At 52.0% G+C, this 17,573-nt stretch overlaps 2 protein-coding genes across 4 annotated transcripts; both read left to right on the top strand.

Moving 5' to 3' along the window:
* The first annotated feature begins 259 nt into the window (after positions 1–259).
* Positions 260–6,392, top strand: SERTAD3 (SERTA domain containing 3). 3 transcript variants are annotated; one of them, XM_086352581.1, is made up of 2 exons: positions 260–2,460; positions 5,136–6,392. In XM_086352581.1, exon 2 carries the CDS (start codon positions 5,142–5,144, stop codon positions 5,736–5,738), a length of 597 nt encoding a protein of 198 aa, XP_086208707.1. In that variant the 5' UTR covers positions 260–2,460; positions 5,136–5,141; the 3' UTR covers positions 5,739–6,392. The 3 variants fall into 3 exon arrangements, with proteins under 3 accessions (XP_086208707.1, XP_086208706.1, XP_086208705.1); XM_086352580.1 differs by lacking the exon at positions 260–2,460 and adding an exon at positions 2,628–2,984; XM_086352579.1 differs by lacking the exon at positions 260–2,460 and adding an exon at positions 2,628–3,086.
* A 7,038-nt stretch (positions 6,393–13,430) lies between these two features.
* SERTAD1 (SERTA domain containing 1) lies at positions 13,431–16,329 on the top strand. Its single transcript, XM_086352569.1, has 2 exons — positions 13,431–13,556; positions 15,275–16,329. The coding sequence occupies exon 2, from the start codon at positions 15,275–15,277 to the stop codon at positions 15,989–15,991; it is 717 nt and encodes a 238-aa protein (XP_086208695.1). The 5' UTR covers positions 13,431–13,556; the 3' UTR covers positions 15,992–16,329.
* The last annotated feature ends 1,244 nt before the right edge of the window (positions 16,330–17,573 follow it).

Genomic DNA, 17,573 nt, shown 5'->3' with positions numbered 1-17,573 from the left:
AGTGTCTCAGTGTCTCTGTCTGCCTCTGTGAGATTTTCTGGGTATTCATTCATTCATTTCCTCTCTTGATTCTGTGCCAGGGACCCAGTGGTGACTGTGTGGACCTAGCGGTGACACTGCCCTCACAGATCTCACAGTCCAATGGGGAAGACAGTCCTGCCCCTGACAGTGACAACACAGAGTGGCCACAACTCTGATGGAGGAAGCACAGAGGGCTGAGGGACCCAGCTTGAGGAGCAGACAGGGTTCTGTGGAAGAGCAGATGTCCCACCTGAAACCTGATTTAGTGAGAATGAGCCGGGAGAAGGTTCTAAGACATTATGACATTCTAGGTAGAAGATACCACTTGAGCCAGGTGACTGAAGAGCACATGGCACCTTTGAAGAACTTAAATCTATCCCCTACAGTTAATAACACTTTGCTTGGAGGAGAGGGCTTCCCTGGTGGCTCAGACGATAAAGAATCCACCTGCAATGCAGGAGACCCAATCCATCCCTGGATTGGGAAGATCCCCTGGAGAAGGGAATGGCAACCTGCTCTGGTATTGCCTGGAGAATCCCATGGACAGAGGAGCCTGGTGGGCTACAGTCCATGGGGTTGAAAAGAGTCGGACATGACTAAGTGACAAACACTTTCACTTTAGCTTGGAGGAGAAGCACAATCAGCCCCAAGAGGGGCTGTTCAAAGGACACGAAGCTGTTCAGAATCTTGTAAAAAGTCTAAATTTCAGTCTAAGGTGTGCAATGAGTGGAGCAGGGGAGACGCAGGGTGGGGGCACATTCAGATTTGTATTTTATAAAGCTTTCCTTGGCAACTGTGTGAAGATGGATCAGAGGATGAAAGAGCAGAGGCTGGGAACCTAGGTGCCCAGAGGTAGAGAAGGGAGAGTGGGTGGGAGAGAGTCTTGAGTGGACAGTTCCCTGGCGAGGGGAAGGATACATCTAGGAAGAAGCCTGGGGTTATATCCTGGAGATGGGGTTCTAGTGGTGTCACCCTGTGAAGGGAACCCTGGAGGTGCAAGTTTGAGAGGAGGAAGGGGAAGAATTGCCCGCCCCCCCACCTTCCTAAACATGTCCCTCTTTGGAATCTACTCTCCCCAACCTTTGTTCCCCAGAGACACCTCTCCCAGGCCTGAGCAAGACACTCCTCTCTCCCTACCTCCAGCCTCTTCCCACCTAACTCCCAAATCTCTCTCCGTCCATACCCCACCCCCAATCCATTCCAATCCTGCACTTCTGCAAACAGCTGGACAACTTGGTTAACAAATTCCAGCCGGTGAGAACTGGCCTGAGGAGACTTAAACCTTCCTTCCCTGGAGAAAACTGCCTTCCCTTGGTGAGAACACGTAGGGATGGGACAAGGCTGGTTCAGGCTTTCACAGCACTAGGACTGTTTTATTTCTGCCCTCTTATGTCTTTCAATCACATTGTCTAGGCATTTTACAAACTTTCACTGGGTACCTGTTTTGTGTCCAGCCTTGTGGGAGGTGATGCTGTGGCCCAAGCAGTGGGAGCCTGAGATAACCTTGGTATATTAGAGGGTCCACAGTCTAGATAGTGACAGCCCAGGGCCAAGATGCAGTGGCAGGAGCAGAAGAGTCAGAGTCCGGATGGGAGAAACAACACAAGGACACCAAGGGAGCCCAGAAAAGGCCCCAACCCATCCTGGAGCTTCAAGGGGGGCTTCTGAGAGAAGGAATCCTTTGGAATGAGTTTCTGATGAGAATTTTGGGTTCTGGGAAATGAGGGTGTGTTTCCAGAATGGGGACGCAAGTTTAAAGATCCAGAGGCCTCTTCTTCCCTTCCATTTCTGAGTACTTGCTATGTATCTACGGAGAAGGCAATGGCAACCCACTCCAGTACTCTTGCCTGGAAAATCCCATGGACAGAGGAGCCTGGTAGACTGCAGTCTGTGGGGTCGCTTCGAGTCGGACACGACTGAGCGACTTCACTTTCACTTTTCACTTTCATGCATTGGAGAAGGAAATGGCAACCCACTCCAGTGTTCTTGCCTGGAGAATCCCAGGGACGGTGGAGCCTGGTGGGCTGCCGTCTATGGGGTCGCACAGAGTCGGACACGACTGAAGTGACGCAGCAGCAGCAGCAGCAGCAGCAGCAGCTATGTTTCTGGGATTGTTGTAGGCACTGTGGATAAAGCAGGGAAGAAAACAGAATCTCTGTGTTCTTGGTGGTGGAGTGCACTTGAAGCCGTTTTAGAAATACAGAAAGTCAGAGCGTGGCAGGATTTTAGCGAGCAAGCAGGAGTTTGTATCTGGCCAGACCTGAAGGGCTTTGAGACAAAAATGAGATTGAATTTTGTCCCCATGACAGTGGGGAACCATAAACCAGTCTCCAGCAGCAGACGTGCCACCCTGACAGCGGAAAGACGGGGCATTAGGAAGACTCATGAGGCACCACCAGAAGACAGGCCGGAGAAATCCTTATAAGAAGAACGCTTCGGGTAAAGTGTGAGGGGCAGGACAGGGGAGGTGAGGGGCGGGGCTACGATCGCCCAGGCAACATAGGCCGCGCCAAACTGTTGGCTGATCGTCAATGCGTCATCCTCCCCGCTGCGTCCGCCCTCTGAATCCAATGGGCGCGGTCTCAGCGAGACGTTCAGCCCCTCCCGCCCCGAAAGCGGGTTGGAGTGGGGAATGCCAGCCACCTCTTGCTTCGCGACGCGGTCCTGGCCTGGTATAAAGGGATCGCAGAGAGCAAAGATGACAATCTTGGAGCGAAGATAGTAGCTAAGTTAAAGGAAAGTGCGTTGATGTGCCCTCCACTCTGTAGAGACGTGGCCCCGGCCAGCTAGTCGGAATCCTTTAATTGGTCCGCGAAGCAAGGGAGGGGAGGGCGGGTGGGGCGTCTCCTGGCGACTAGAGGATGGCCCCGCCCAGCAATCCGCGCCCCGCGGCCGGCAGGACTCCAGCCAATCGTGACTCGCGGCTCGGCTCCCGGGCGGAGCTGGGTGGGCCAGAGACCAGGGTGAGAGGCCCGGGGGAGGTGAACGAGGCCCCTACCCAACGCTGGAGGGTCGCTAAGCCGCGGGCGTTCCCGGAGGTGGTGGTTGCGAACCTGGCAGCTGAGGTGAGGTGTGGCTACCTGGCTTGGGATCTGCCTTGAGTTGAGGGACGTGGAGGCGCTCCCTCGAGAGTTGTGGAGGCGGGGTATGAGCGAGAGTAGGGGGCGCAGATTCAGGGTGATAATAGGGGTTGAAGAGAGGGTTTAGGGACCGGGGTTTCGAGATCCTTGCACGGAAGACAGAGTTTTGGGGTTGGGGGACAAAATTTTCAAGTGGAGGAAGTTTGAAGCTGGGAGATAGGGTGTTTGGAGAAGCGAGAAAACTAGAGAAGGAAAATTTGGGGTAGGAAACTAAAAATTAGGACAGTTCTGGTCTCTGGGACAGGTTGAATTCGGGGCTCTAGTGTTTAGGGAAAGGTGTGAGGGGCTGGGCTGGGATCCTGGACCTTTGGAGAAGCGAGAGAAGTAGGGGCAAGGACTCTGGGTCTCCCAGACGCAGTGTCGGAGAGCGGGTTCTGGGGAGAGTTCCTGTCGGGTCTTGGAAGTCACAGTGGGAGACAGGAGATGAAGTCGAAAAGCGTTTCAAAGACGGGAGAATAGAGGAACGTTGACGGGAGACGGTCTAGTAACTGAGATACTTAGTGTCCCGAACGGAGTGAATAGGAGCGCATTTGTAAGTCTTTGAGCGTTGTGCTGGGGTCCTGGGTCTCTGGGCCCGAGAGCAGCCTGAGTGAAGAATCCAGGACCTTCTGCGATTCCAAAGGGCCGGGAGAAAGCAGTTTTAGAGCCAAAGTCTGGAGTGGGGGAGGGGTGTTCAGGGCGTGGAGCTCAGACCCGCAGCCCAGGAGGCAGCGGAGGGCGGGGCTTGGCAATCGCCAGGCAGCTGGACGTCCGGGTTCCCTTCCCCCACGTACCTTGGGCCCCTGTGCGCATGCCCCGGGGGGGGGGTGCTGGGCGGGGAAGGCTAGTCCCTGCGGCATGCGGAGCCCTCCGGGGGTTGTAGTGCTTGCTCAACGTCAGTTCGTGTACCTGGTGGCTATTGGCCCACATTTCCCAGAAGCCCCTGGGCCAAATTGGGGCGTGTCTGAATGCTGAAAGGGGAACCATATAGGGGGCGGGGCCTGTAGAGGGCCGAGATCTGGCTGGATGGACTGGTGGAGGTGGGGCTTGGCGTGAGTCAGTTCTAGCAAGTTTTCCTGTGGGGCTCGCCCAGGGGGAACCTGAAGGCCTCCGCAGAGGGAATGAGAGAGGCCCCATACCTTGTCGTTGGGCACGTTCCCAGTCAGTTAGGATGAGGGCATGGACAGAAATATCTTCCATGTGGAAAGAAGCGTCTTCACAGATAGGTGCCTTAACAGGGCTCCAGGTGGCTGGAATGTAGTAGGCACTCAAAAATATTTCATAAATAAATAGCAGTTAACTCTCGTTCATTGAAGTGCGTGATGTCACATTACTTCCCAAGATCACACAACTGAGCAGTGTGAAAAGCAGAATTCAGACCCAGGATTCTTTGCTTCAAGGCCATAGCTCTATGCTCAACACCTGTCTTGTATCTGTCACACTTGAAGAAAAGAGTATTGTCGAAAGAACAACTTTAAGATTTAGGGGGACTTGAGTTAGGATCCTCATCTTGCATATGAGGAAATTTGAGTCTCAAGGAGTTAAACTCACTGAGGCAACACGGGCAAGTAAGTGGGATTCAAACCCAGCTATATTTAAGTCCAGATTTTGGTGTGTGTTTTTTTTTAATATTTTTATCTGTTTATTTGGCAGCATTGGGTCTTGGTTGACGCATGTGGATCTTCTGTCTTCCTTTCAGCATGCAAACTTTTAGTTGGGGCATTGGGATCTAGTTGTCTGACCAGGGATCAAACCTGGGCCCCCTACACTGGGAACGTGAAGTCTTAGCCACTGGACCACCAGGGAAGTCCTGAGATCTAATTTTCTTAATCACATTCACTGACTCTTCTTCTCAGCCTTGTGGGACTCATACTATCTTAATTTATAGATGCAAAAACTGAAGTTTGGATCATTACAAATCAACAATAGTCATACTAGAGATTTGGGATTTGAATTAGCCCTGCTGTGTCTTATTTACCCCTCCTCTCTCCCTAGGGCATCATGGTAGGAGGCTTGAAGAGGAAGCACTCAGATCTGGAGGAAGAAGAAGAGGATGAGAAGTGGGACTGGAGTCCAGCAGGCCTGCGGAGCTACCAGCAAGCCCTGCTCCGCATCTCCCTAGACAAAGTCCAGCGAAGTCTAGGCCCCCGAGCACCCAGCCTTCGCAGGCACGTCCTCATCCACAACACCCTCCAGCAGCTCCAAGCGGCGCTTTGCCTGACTCCTGCACCTGCCCTGCCCCCAGAGCCCCTCTTCCTGGGCGAGGAGGACTTCTCGCTGTCGGCAACCATTGGCTCTATTCTCCGGGAGCTGGAGACCTCCATGGATGAGACCGAGCCACCTCAGAATCCAGCAGCTCCCCCAAGCCCCCAGAATGAAGTGCTTCCCCAGCCCGATCCAGTCTTCTTAGAAGCTCTGAGCTCCCGGTACCTGGGGGACTCAGGCCTGGATGACTTCTTCCTGGACATCGACACATCCGCAGTGGAGAAGGAGCCTGCAGTGGCCCCACCAGAACCTCCTCACAACCTTTTTTGTGCCCCAGGGTCCTGGGAATGGAATGAACTAGATCACATCATGGAAATCATTCTGGGATCCTAAAACTTTGATGGGGGGCAGGGGAGGGCTCCTTCCTCATCCCAGCCTTGGTGGGATGACTCCCTGGATGCAATTCTGTGTGTGTGTGTGTGTTTTGATGGGGCCTCTAAGCAGTGGCCTCCTCTCCTCCCACTTCAGGGTTCCACAAATTGTCTTGCATGTGTGTGTGTGTCTGGTTATCTCAGCCTTCTGTGAAGGTGGGTCTTCCTGAATTAATTTATCTGTTCCAAATGCCTTAATGAGACTCTGTTTCCGGGAGTCTGATTTCCCACTTCCACATTTCTTCTGCCTTTTCCTCCAGTTCCGACTCCCCTTGTGTCACTGGGGCCTCAGGGAAGATAAGCTGGGCCTGTCAAAGGATGACAGGGATGTGCTACCTGGTTGCTATGGAAACCCAGCCTCTGCCTCATGGCACCTCCAGGTAGTGGGAGAGGCTGGCCTCCTCCCCCAGGCTGAACCCCACCTCCTTCGCAGGACCCCAGTCCCAGCAGCCTCCTGATTCATGACCAGGCCGGACCACGTGCAATAGGGTGGAAACCAAACTGCTCCATGCCGCATTATTTAAAAGAAAAGCGGGTTTTGTGGTGTTTTTGTTTGTTTGTTTTTTTGATTGTTTGTAATGATTTTTTTTTTTTAATAAAAGTATTTTGGAAGGGGTGATATTGCCTAAAGTTTCTTTGTAGGTCAGTGGGAGGGACCTGGTGTCCTTAGGGGCATGTACCCCTTCCCAGTCAAAGTTGGGGCAGGTATATTATTAGATACAGTATTTATTGAATGTTAAGACCACTAACATTATTGAACGCCAAGAGCACTGTTCTACCTACTTTATTTGAATTCAGTCATCTTGTCCTCATGATTATACTGAAATAGATACTCTTACCACATTTTACATAAGAGGAGGTTAAGGTTCAGAGAGGTCAAGTCATTTGCTCAGAAGAATAAGGACCAAGGAGCTAGAACTCAAATTCAGGCTACCTGCAGAGCCTTCTTAACTATTATATTCATTGCTGCTTTGTAGATTTAGACTCCCCAGCCACATGGTGGACACAGGAAGGAGAAACTGGGTCACATGAATTAACATGTCAAAGGATAGGGCTCCCGGACACTTAAAAGTCAGCCCTTTGAGACTTTCCTGCCTGTCCAGTGGCTAAGACTCTGTGCTTGCAAGGCAGGGGACTCAGATTCAAGCCCGGGTCAGAGAACTAGATCCCACATACCACAACTAAGAATTCAGCGCTGTAACTACAGATCATGTATGCTACAACTAAGACTTGGCACAGCCAGATAGATAAACATAAATATTTTTAAATGAAAAAACTAAAAATCAGCCCATTTATTTTGTAGGAAATGTGCTACAGAGGCCCAGAGGAGAATGAAAATGCCCAGAGATCCCCAGCACTAACAGCAGATCTTTCTACAAAACTGTTGGCTAGGAAGTACAGTCCAGGCTAAAGTAAATGGTTCCAATGATTTATTTAGGAGGTGCAACCCCAGGCTGGCAAGAGTAGGGGAAAAGAAGGGAGGCCAGGGAAGATGTGATGTATACTGCTGCACTGGCTAGGCCTCCACAGAGACCTTTGAAAACATGACAACAGGTAAGCTTATGCTGCATTTAGGGACTTTTCTGGAAAGGATACAAGGAGGAACCACTTGTGGGTGTAACATGCAGGGAAAGGAAGGGGATTTTGCCTTTGCTTTCTGGCTCAAAGCCAGATTCTCACCCTGAGAGAGGCATTGCATTTACTCTGAAAACAGTTGGGTAACTGACAGGTGGGTGCCAATCCGGAGAAAGAAAGGAGGTGGTCAAGGGGATCAGAAGGCACATGCCCATGTCTGACTCCGACTTAAACCTCTAGGTGACTTCTTGCTCACTCAGTCATGTCCGACTCTGCTACCCCATGGACACAGTCCTCCAGGCTGCTCTGTCCATGGGATTATCCCGGCAAGAATACTGGAATGGGTTGCCATTCCCTCTTCCAGGGTATCTTCCCAACCCAGGGACCAAACGCACATCTGCGTCTCCTGCATTGGCAGCCAGGTTCTTTACCACTGAGCCATCAGGGAAACCCACACTCGGAATAAAACCCCAATCCATGCAAGGCCTGACAATCTTGCACCTAGCTTCCCTAGTTTTAGCTCTGATTCTCCTCCACTCCTCACACAACTCCAGTTGACCCCAGGGCTTTTGCACCTGCTGTTAACTGCCCAGAGGACACTTCCTGCATAAGTTCACCCACATAAATGTCTCTTTCTTGGAGAGGTCTTCCCCGCCCTTCCTAGCTCAATATGTCCAGGTGCACCCCGACCCCAACCCCACTTCACATTCTTTGACTTTGTTAGTAGTACCTTGTGCTCAGTCACTCAGTCATGTCCGACTCTTTGTGACCCTTTGGACTGTAGCCTGCCAGGCTCCTCTGTCCATGGGGTTTTCCAGGCAAGAATACTGGAGCGGGTTGCCATTTTCTCCTCGAGGGGATCTTCCCAACCCAGGGATGGAACGAGAGCCTTTTGCATCTCCTGCATTGCAGACAGATTCTTTACCACTGAGCCATCGAGGAAGCCCTAGTAGTACCTATCTAATCTCAAGTTATTTATGACCTCTTTATGGTTAGGCTTCTGGTCTGTTGGAGAAATCTTTCAGAGGAAGGGGTTGGGTACTGCACAGAACTACCCTTGGCACAGGTGGGCACTCAAATTTTTTCTTTTTTCTTTTTGCTGTTGTTGAGAAGATGAACTCCCAATCTTGAGATAGCCAAACGTCCCTGCCACCTCTCTCGACTCACCTCCCCCACACCATTTTCTGATGCTCTTCAAACACATCATGTCCCACCCTCAACACCTGGAGTAGTATCTGCCTCATTGAGTGATCATGCAAAGTGTGTAAGAGGGCGCTTGCTGCACACCAAAGATTCCAATAATTGCTCAAATTTACTGAGTGCCTATGTGGACCTGGCACTCTTCCAAAAACATGAACAAAATAGAGTTCCCACTCTCATAAAACATCATCGTGGGAGAGGCTGAAATATACACTGAAATAAACAGTAAAATGTAGTCTGTCAAGTAGTGACAAATGTTACAAAGAAAAAGCAAGAAAGTGATGGGGATGTTGTTATTTAGATGGGAGGCCAAAGAAGGCCTCACTGACAAGATGAAATTTGAGAGGGACCTGAAAGAGGCGAGACGTGATCTTTGTGAATCTGTGGGGATACAATCCCTATAGCAGGAACAGCCAGTGCAAAGGCCCTGTGGTCAGAGCATTAGTTGAGAGTTAAAAGGACCATCTGGAGGTCAGTGGGGCTTCCCAGGTGGAGCTAGTGGTAAAGAACCCATCTGCCAATGCAGGAGATGTAAGAGACTCAGATTCAATCCCTGGGTTGGGAAGATCCCCTGGAGAAGGGCCTGGCAACCCACTCCAGTATTCTTGCCTGGAGAATCCCATGGACAGAGGAGCTTGGTGGGCTACAGTGCATGGGGTAGCAAAGAGTCAGACACGACTGAATAACTTAGCAAGCATCCATGTGGCTGGAGTAGAGAGAGCAAGGAGGCAAGTACTAGGAGACAAGATGACAGAGTTTGAGGGGGCAAGTCCTGTGGGGTGTTGTAGAGTCCCGTAGGGAGGGCTAGAGCTTTACCCCGAGTGAGATGGAAGGCAAGGCTGGCTGTGCAGGAAGGAGACTCACTTCCCCCCCCCCCCATATTCATTTATTTAATTTATTTGTTTGGCTGTGCATGTAGAGTCTTTAGTTGTGACACACCAGATCTTTTAGCTACACCATGGGAATTCTTGATTCCAGCATGTTGGATCTAATTCCCTGACCAGGGATCAAACCCTGGCCACACGAATTGTGAGCAGGATGTCTTAGCTAGGAATCACCAGGAAGTCCTCGGACTCACTTTTACATGAACTCTCTTTGCCCTAAACATACAGGTGTATGCTTAGTCGCTCAGTCGTGTCTGACTCTGCGACCCCATGGACTGTTGCCCACCAGGCTCCTCTGTCCATGGGATTCTCCAGGCAAGAATATTTGAGTGGGTTGCTATACCCTCCTCCAGGGGATCTTCCCAAACTGGGATCGATCCCAGGTCTCCCGCATTGTGAGCGGATTCTTTATTGTCTGAGACACCAGGAAAGGCCAAAATCCCGCGTTGCAGGCGGATTCTTTATCGTCTGAGCCTCCAGGGAAGCCCCAAAATACAGGAATGATGAGGAATCGTGGAGTTTTTTAGGACCACGGTGAGGCCAGTATGAGGAGCACCTCCACTTTCCAGATGATCAAACTGAGGCTCAGAGAGGCCCAGCTACAGCCGTCAGAAAACGCGGGAGAAGTGGAAGGGCTGGCCCCGCAGAGGGAATCGGGTCCCTGAGGGCAGAGTCCGCGTTCCGCAACCTGCCCTCCCGCCTCGGTCCCGCGTTGGGGGATGGGCCTCGGCTACCTTGGCCCCTCCCACCTGCCCACTCTGCCTGGGAGCCCGGCCGGCGCCTCCTCTCTCCCCAGGGGCGGGGTGGAGCGGCCGGCTGGGGGCGGGGCGTTCCCCCGAACACCCCAGCCCCTCTCCCTCCTCTGCTGGCGGAGGCTCCTCCCCAGGCCTGCCGGGACGTTGGCTCCGCTTCTGGTTTCATTTCTCGAGGCCCGGCCTCTCTCTGTTTCCCTCCCCCTAGCCCTTTGAATTTCTTCTCCACTTTCCGATTTCAGCTCTTCTGTCACCTCCTCAGGGAGGCTCTCCCGGACCACCCCGGCTGCAGGTACCTCTCTCCTAGCATCTCTATTATCCTGTCCTATTTGTGTGTGTGTGTGTTTTTAAGTCACTGAACAGAAAGAAGCAGAAAGAACAGAAAGAAGCAGAAATTATCTTCCTCATTTAATGATTTTCCAGCGTCTTCTCATCCCACTCAATAAAAAACAAAGGTCCGCAGAGTGCTCTGAAGGGCCTGAAAACTTCTCTGACTTCCTCCCTGGCCGCAGCGACCCTACTTCCCCACCTCAGGGCCTTTGCACTGGCCCTTTACTCTGATTGGAACGCTTTACCACCTCTCCCACTTCATCAAGTCTCTACTCAATGGATGTCACCTCTTCAGAGAAACCCTCCAGCACCAGCTCTTTGTCCAAACTGCACCCCCTTTCATTACTCTTCTCCTGCGCTGCTTTTCCTTTTCACTTAATCACCCTCTAAGATACTAAATCATTGCTTTATTCAGTTTATTGTCCACCTCCTTACATCAGGGATTTTTGTTTCTAATGTTCCGGCCATATCGTCAGTGCCTGGCACACAGAAAGTGCTCAATTCATTTGTTTTCATATTTCTTTTCTCTTTCCACTCCATCCGTCCTCTGTTCCATGAGAAGAGAGACCCTATGAGGCATATCAAGTGCTGTGCCCCCATTGTCTACAACTGCCCACCACATACTAGGTGCTCAATAAACACACGCTAATCAGATGCCTATGAGCTCTTCTCTTTATGACCTGGAAAGAGCCACTTGGAGACTCTGAGTCTCCTTTTTCCAAGCCAAAAAGATAATTATGTGAATTTGCCTAACAGGGGCCTGGTTCTAATTAGCATTTTACCCTTTATTCATTTTGAAAAATTCAAGCAGAGAAAAAAGATGAAAAAAAAAGTATGTCTTCTGAACACTTGAATACCCTCTCACCTAGATTTAGTTGTTAACATTCTGTTTCCTTATGTGTATGTTTATATGTCTGTTTTTTTCTTTTGCTGAACCACTGGAGAGTATATTGCAGACATCTGAACATTGTACCCCTAATAGCTCAGCAGGCTTCTATTAAGATTAAGGACACTCAACTACAAACCACTGTCCTATTTCACATATGACAGAATTAAGAATTTCATAATATCACTTAGTATCCAGCCTATATTCAAATCTGCCCAATTTTCTTAAGAACATCCTTTATAGAATTTACCGCATACTAGAGTCTAAGGGCGGAGAAGGCGATGGCACCCCACTCCAGTACTCCTGCCTGGAAAATCCCATGGACGGAGGAGCCTGGTAGGCTGCAGTCCATGGGGTCTCGAAGAGTCGGACATGACTGAGCGACTTCCCTTTCACTTTTCACTTTCATGCATTGGAGAAGGAAATGGCAACCCACTCCAGTGTTCTTGCCTGGAGAATCCCAGGGACCGGGGAGCCTGGTGGGCTGCCGTCTATGGGGTCGCACAGAGTCAGACATGACTGAAGTGACTTAGCAGCAGCAGCAGAGTCTAAGGGAGGTTCACATGCCTATTTGGTTGTAACAAAGAAATTATACAGTATCTTTTATTCTGAAACATCCTCCCCCTAATCTCACTAATCCCTTTCTGTGGTTTCTTGAAATTGAATTTTTGGAAGAACAGCCCAGTCTTGCCGTAGACTTCCCACATTGTGTATTTGTCTGATTGTTTTTGTGTTTAATATTGTCATTCTCTGTTCCCTGTAAGCTGAAGTTTGGGCCTAGACGCTTGAGACTCACTTTATGAAATGTAACAGGGAAACTCCACAACGAATGTTGTGTACTGCCTAATGCATCACATCAGGTACCACCCAGTGTCCGGGCATCCCACTGCTGTGGATGCAAAGTTTCATTATATAGTTAAGGTGCTGAGCACCTCCTCTTCCCATCATAAAAGGATATTTCCCCCTTTGCAGTTAGCAAGGAATCTGTGGGATGATGCTTTGGAAACTGTCAAGATCCTGTTCCCCATTAACTTTTCACCCCAAAGGGTGAGCATCCATTGAAAATGGTTGCCTGAATCAAGTAGTTGAGTTAGCATTTTTGATAGCTTACTTTGGTCAGAAGATTTATACACAAACAGTTCTTCCCCTTAGCAAATGAGGAATTAGCAAATGAGGTATTTGAAGAAGCTAAGTCCCATTGTCAGGTTATCTGACATGTATTAAACTCCTGTCCACCTGCACCCCACCCTGAATGTCTCCCCTTGAACTGAGCACCTGTGGTCTTACTACAAGAGCGATTACTACTGAAAAAAGGACACCTAACACACCACTCAGCATTGTGCAGGAATTGTTTAATCCTCAAAACAATCCTCTGAGCCAGAGGCTATTTCTCTCATTTTAAAAAATAAGTGAGAAAACCTAAAGAATTAAAGCACTTGGTCAAGGTCACACAGCTATTGTACTTACGGAATGGAGCCCAGGCAGGGATTCCAGTGCCATTCCACTCCCTACCCCTGACTCCTGTCTGTAACCACGATTGAGTTCAACTACCCAGAATTTGCTTATATAGTGCTCTTACAGATAATACCTTACTTTAAGTTTCCCAACTCTCAAGAGGTAGGCAAAAAGATCCCCCTTTAACAGACTTTGGGGGCTCAGAAACCAGAATTTGAACCCAGGACTAAGCTGGCCTAGAGTGTAGACCTCTGTTGGGGCTGCTTGCGTAAGCTCAATTATTGGGTTTGACAAGTGCAGATGTGATACAGATGTCGGCAGATATGAAGGGGCCCACAGCTTGAGAGACAAAAACCCCACCGCGCCACCGTCCTACAGGACCAAGAGCCACCCTATCTTCCTCCCTCCCTTCAGACATGCGCCCTAAACACAACTCTCCCCTCTTTCTAGCCTGCCTTCTACAGGCTCCGCCCCTCACCGTCTAGGACCAATCCCTGGGCGAAGGGCGGGGCTGCCACGGGAGTGGGCGGTAACTAAGGGGAGTCAGGAGCCGGGAGTCGTGAGCTGGAGTCAGAACTGCGTCTCTCAACCCAGGCGCCGGTTGCTGAAGTAAAGCGGGCGAGCAATGCTGCTGCCACCGCTTCCTGATTGGCTGCGGGTGGCTCCCTCTTCTTTCTGATTGGCAGCTGGTGAACTAGGTATGTAAATGAAGGGAAGAGGCCTGGGGAAAGAGGGGTACTGGCCGCGGGGTCCTTTGGCAGGTTCGATCCCCCGGTCCGGCAGGTGCGCGCCAGGGCTGCCCGGGATCGAGGCGCACGGGCCTCTCCGTGCCGCCCGCCCCGGCCTGGCGGGTGAATCACACCGCAGCCTGGGAAGGGGGCGGAGGCGCCGGCTCCCTGGCTCCGGCTGCGTGACTCACCCGCCCCCGCCGCCGCCGCCGCTTCGGGAGGAGTAGCCTCCACTGCCTTCCGGAAGCGAGCGGAGGCCGAGAGGGCAGAACGGCCCTCCGGGGATCCCGGCCCGCACGGTCCCTGGTGGCAAGCAGAAATGACCGCGTCCCGCGGGGCACTGTAAAGAGTCCCGGGGTCTGGAGAGTCGGAATCCCCGGGGAAAGCCGGCCTGGTGCCGCCAGGGGGCGCCGGGACCGGGGGGGCGGAGTCGGGGGTGGGGGCTGAATTCCTGCGGTTCCGGACTCTCGGATCTGCTGGGAAGTAGGCAAGGACCCAGTTTTGAGTAGTGTGAGGGGGTCATTCTTGAAGTCCTCCTGAGCAAAGATCTGGGTACTGTACCCTTCAGGCTGCCTGGCTTAAAAAAGCAGGTTGGGTCAGGGGCACCCACCCTGGGGAAAGTGTGGGTCTTCAAACTTCTCTCCGTGACCCCCGTGCCCATCAGGATTTTCCGGCAAGCTTTGTCCACGCTGCCTCTCAAATAAATCCTGAAGCGACCATCTTCCTTCCATGTCCACTGCCACCTTATACTCCCAAGTCACCGTCTTCGCCCACCCCAAAGACTGCAGTAGCCTCCGAAAGGATCTCAGGGCCACTCTCCCCGCCCCTCCTCGCTCCCCCTGCTTCTTAGCAGCTAAGGGGATCTTCTGGAAACCTAATCAGTCCACAACACCACTGTCCTCCCTGCTCAAACCCCTTCAATGACTTCCCACCACACCCCCCAATAAAATCCAAGCTCCTTGCCTCTGCCTACTCTCGAACCCCCCACATCCTCCCTACTCCACCCTCAACCCCCCTACTCTCCCCACCCCCCGCACTGACTACAGAGTCCTTTTTTCAGCTCAAACGAATCCAGTCTCTAGGCTTTTCTTTGCCTTTGCTGTTCTTATTCCCAGAATGCCTTCCCCCTGGTTCTTCCATGGCTGATTCTTTGTCATACTCGAGGGCTCATTTCAAATGTCACCTCCTCAGGGGAGCCTTCCCTGACCACTCTCCAGAAACTTTTAGCATTTTCCTAGCACCATCGGTACATTTCTTGTGTTTGTTTATTGTCTGATGCTATTAGTAGACACTCAGTAAATATTAGATTAAACCATGTGAAACAACTGCTTTTGTAGGTTAAAAAAAAAAGTTGAATATTGGACATTTCATACTGGACATTCTCACATTGGACACTTCACATTAGCCATTTCACATAGTTCATTGAAGAAATAGATAATAATTATTATCAATAGTACTTATTTACAGGAGTAATTGCTATGTACCAGATACTGCCCAAAGTGCTTTTTTTAATCTCATTTATTCCTTAAAACAACTCTAGGAAGTAGATACAATTATCATCTATGTCTTAAAGCTTCCCCAAGAAAACGTAGGCTCAGAGAGGTTAAATGCTTTGCCCAAGATCACACAGTAATGGTCAGAACTTCACAATGGCTTTCCATAACTGAATGACTCTTCCCTCCCGACAGATGATGCTGAGCAAGGGCCTGAAGCGAAAGCGGGAGGAGGAGGAGGAGGAGAAGGAAACCCTGGCAGTGGACGCCTGGTGGCTGGATCCCAGCCACTCAGCAGTAGCTCAGGGACCCCCAGCCGTGGCCTCCAGTTCTCTCTTTGACCTTTCGGTGCTCAAGCTCCATCATAGCCTGCGGCAGAGTGAGCCGGACCTGCGGCACCTGGTGCTGGTAGTGAACACACTGCGGCGAATCCAGGCATCCATGGCACCCACGGCTGCCCTGCCACCTGTGCCCACCCCACCCACAGCCCCCAGCGTGGCTGACAACCTGCTGGCCAGCTCTGATGCTGCCCTCTCAGCCTCCATGGCCAGCCTCCTGGAGGACCTCAGCCATATTGAGGGCCTGAGCCAGGCCCCACAGCCCCTGGTAGATGAGGGGCCACTAGGCCGCTCTGCCGGGGGAGCCTCACCCAGCCTGGGCGCCTTGGACCTGCTGGGCCCAGCCACTGGCTGTCTGCTGGACGATGGGCTCGAGGGCCTGTTTGAGGACATTGACACATCCATGTATGACAGTGAACTCTGGGCACCAGTCTCTGAGGGCCACAAATCCAGCCCTGAAGATGGACCAGGCAAGGAGGTAGGTCCAGATCTGGACGAGGCTGAGCTGGACTACCTCATGGACGTGCTGGTGGGCACACAGGCGCTGGAACGACCACCAGGGCCGGGGCGTTGACCCCTCTGGGCCGGGATGTTGATCTGATGTCCAAACTGAGCCTGCTGGCTGGACCAACTCTCCTTGGAAAGACACAGCTGGCTTCCCTCCAGAGGGGCTTTGGAGAGAAAGAATCCAGTCCTGGGCAACTTCACCTCCATCCTCTTGTCTCTGACTGATGGGGAGGGGAGTCTGGGATTGGCCCTTGTGATGAAATGGCAGGGCCTGGTGGCTGGAATGTGATTGGACCAGGTCCTGTGCTGAATCCCCGGAGGCACAGCCTGGTATACGTTTGCGTCGATGTGGGACGAGACCCCAACCTGTTTTTTGAAATTAAAGCCAGTCCTGGAAAGTCTGAAGTGTGTGTACTGCTTTGTTTCTGGGCCAAGGCAAGGGTGAGGGTGGTAGAAAACCTCTAACATTTATCTAGCGAGGACTGTGCACACAGCACAGTTCTAAGCACTTGACCTGTGCTAACTGATTTAATCCTCATAACAAGATGGGCATGTCATTATCCCCATTTTACAGTTGAGAAAACTGAGGCTCCAAGAAGTCAACTCTTAGGGAGATAAGTGTCAAACTTTACTGTTTTTTGGTCTGAGAAGCAGACCAATTAGGTCTGGAAACTGGCTCTCTAGAAAACTTCTGGAATATACTCAGTCAGGTCTCCCCCTGTGCCTGTGTGTGTACCTAATGGTGGTGGTGGGTGGTGGTGCAGGAGGAGCCTCGGGCCACTGTTTAAAAATGAAATCTAGACCTTGCCTGGAGTCTACCTGTATGTCTTGGAGTGGGGGTGCAGAAGGAGCTTTCAGAATGAACCAGAAATAAAAGCACACAGCTGAAGGCTGGATGGAGCCTCTCCTCTGAGCGCAGAGAGCCAGTCCTCTGAGAAAATGGTGAAAGAAAGACTCCAGCAAGTTTTAAATAAAATCCACTCCGGATCTCAAATCTCTCTTTGGGCTAGGGATAAGGCAGCTGGGAAGCCGATTCTGAAATAAAGCCACTAAGTGCGGTGGCTTGACAGAAAGAAAGGCAAGGGATCCTGCTTTCCTTCTAGAAGAAACTCTGAGCCCCGGCGGGCTGGGGCCACCTGCCTGACAGGCCTGTGCGATAGGGCCGGCCTGAGCGCCGGGTGTCTGAGCCGCCCCCGCCGTCCAGCCGCATTCCTGGCCCGGCTGGGAGGGGCCGCACACTCAGAGGCCTGGCACGGGACCCAGGCGGCGTCCTTCCTGGCGGCCGTGGGGGCAGGGCCGCGCCCCGGGTACCGGAGGGGGGAGGGGCGCGGGGAACGCGGCATCGGGGGAGGGCGGAGGCGGGCGGGGGGAGGGACGGAGGGTGACCTGAGCCGACTGGCTGGGCCTCGGATGCGGGAAACCCCGGCAAAGGGACACTTCAAATAGTGGGGCCCGGGTGCCTCCACTCTGGCCGGAAGCTTCGGGGAGGCAGAAGCTGGGGTGGAAACGGAGGAAGGCGGGAGGGTGAAGAGGGGAGAGGGAGGGGGAGAGGCGGGCAGCTTCGGCCGGCCTGCGGGCCTGGAAGGGGCGGGCACAGGGGAGCTTCCTGGAGGAGCGGAGGAAGTCGTGCCCATTTCTGGAAGTGGATG

The sequence above is a fragment of the Bos grunniens genome, chromosome 18, assembly GCF_055505025.1.
Source record: "Bos grunniens cultivar Pamir isolate PY7600 chromosome 18, Bosgru_T2T1.0, whole genome shotgun sequence".
NCBI lineage: Eukaryota > Metazoa > Chordata > Mammalia > Artiodactyla > Bovidae > Bos > Bos grunniens.
Note: the sequence above shows the minus strand (reverse complement) of the source record. Positions and strands in the feature narration are given on the sequence as shown.

Coding starts and splice junctions, on each gene's coding strand:
- SERTAD3 (XM_086352579.1), top strand. CDS start 2,883: ATGGCCCCGCCCAGCAATCCGCGCCCCGCGGCCGGCAGGACTCCAGCC. Junction 3,087..5,135: donor TTGCGAACCTGGCAGCTGAG/GTGAGGTGTGGC, acceptor CTCTCTCCCTAG/GGCATCATGGTAGGAGGCTT.
- SERTAD1 (XM_086352569.1), top strand. CDS start 15,275: ATGATGCTGAGCAAGGGCCTGAAGCGAAAGCGGGAGGAGGAGGAGGAG.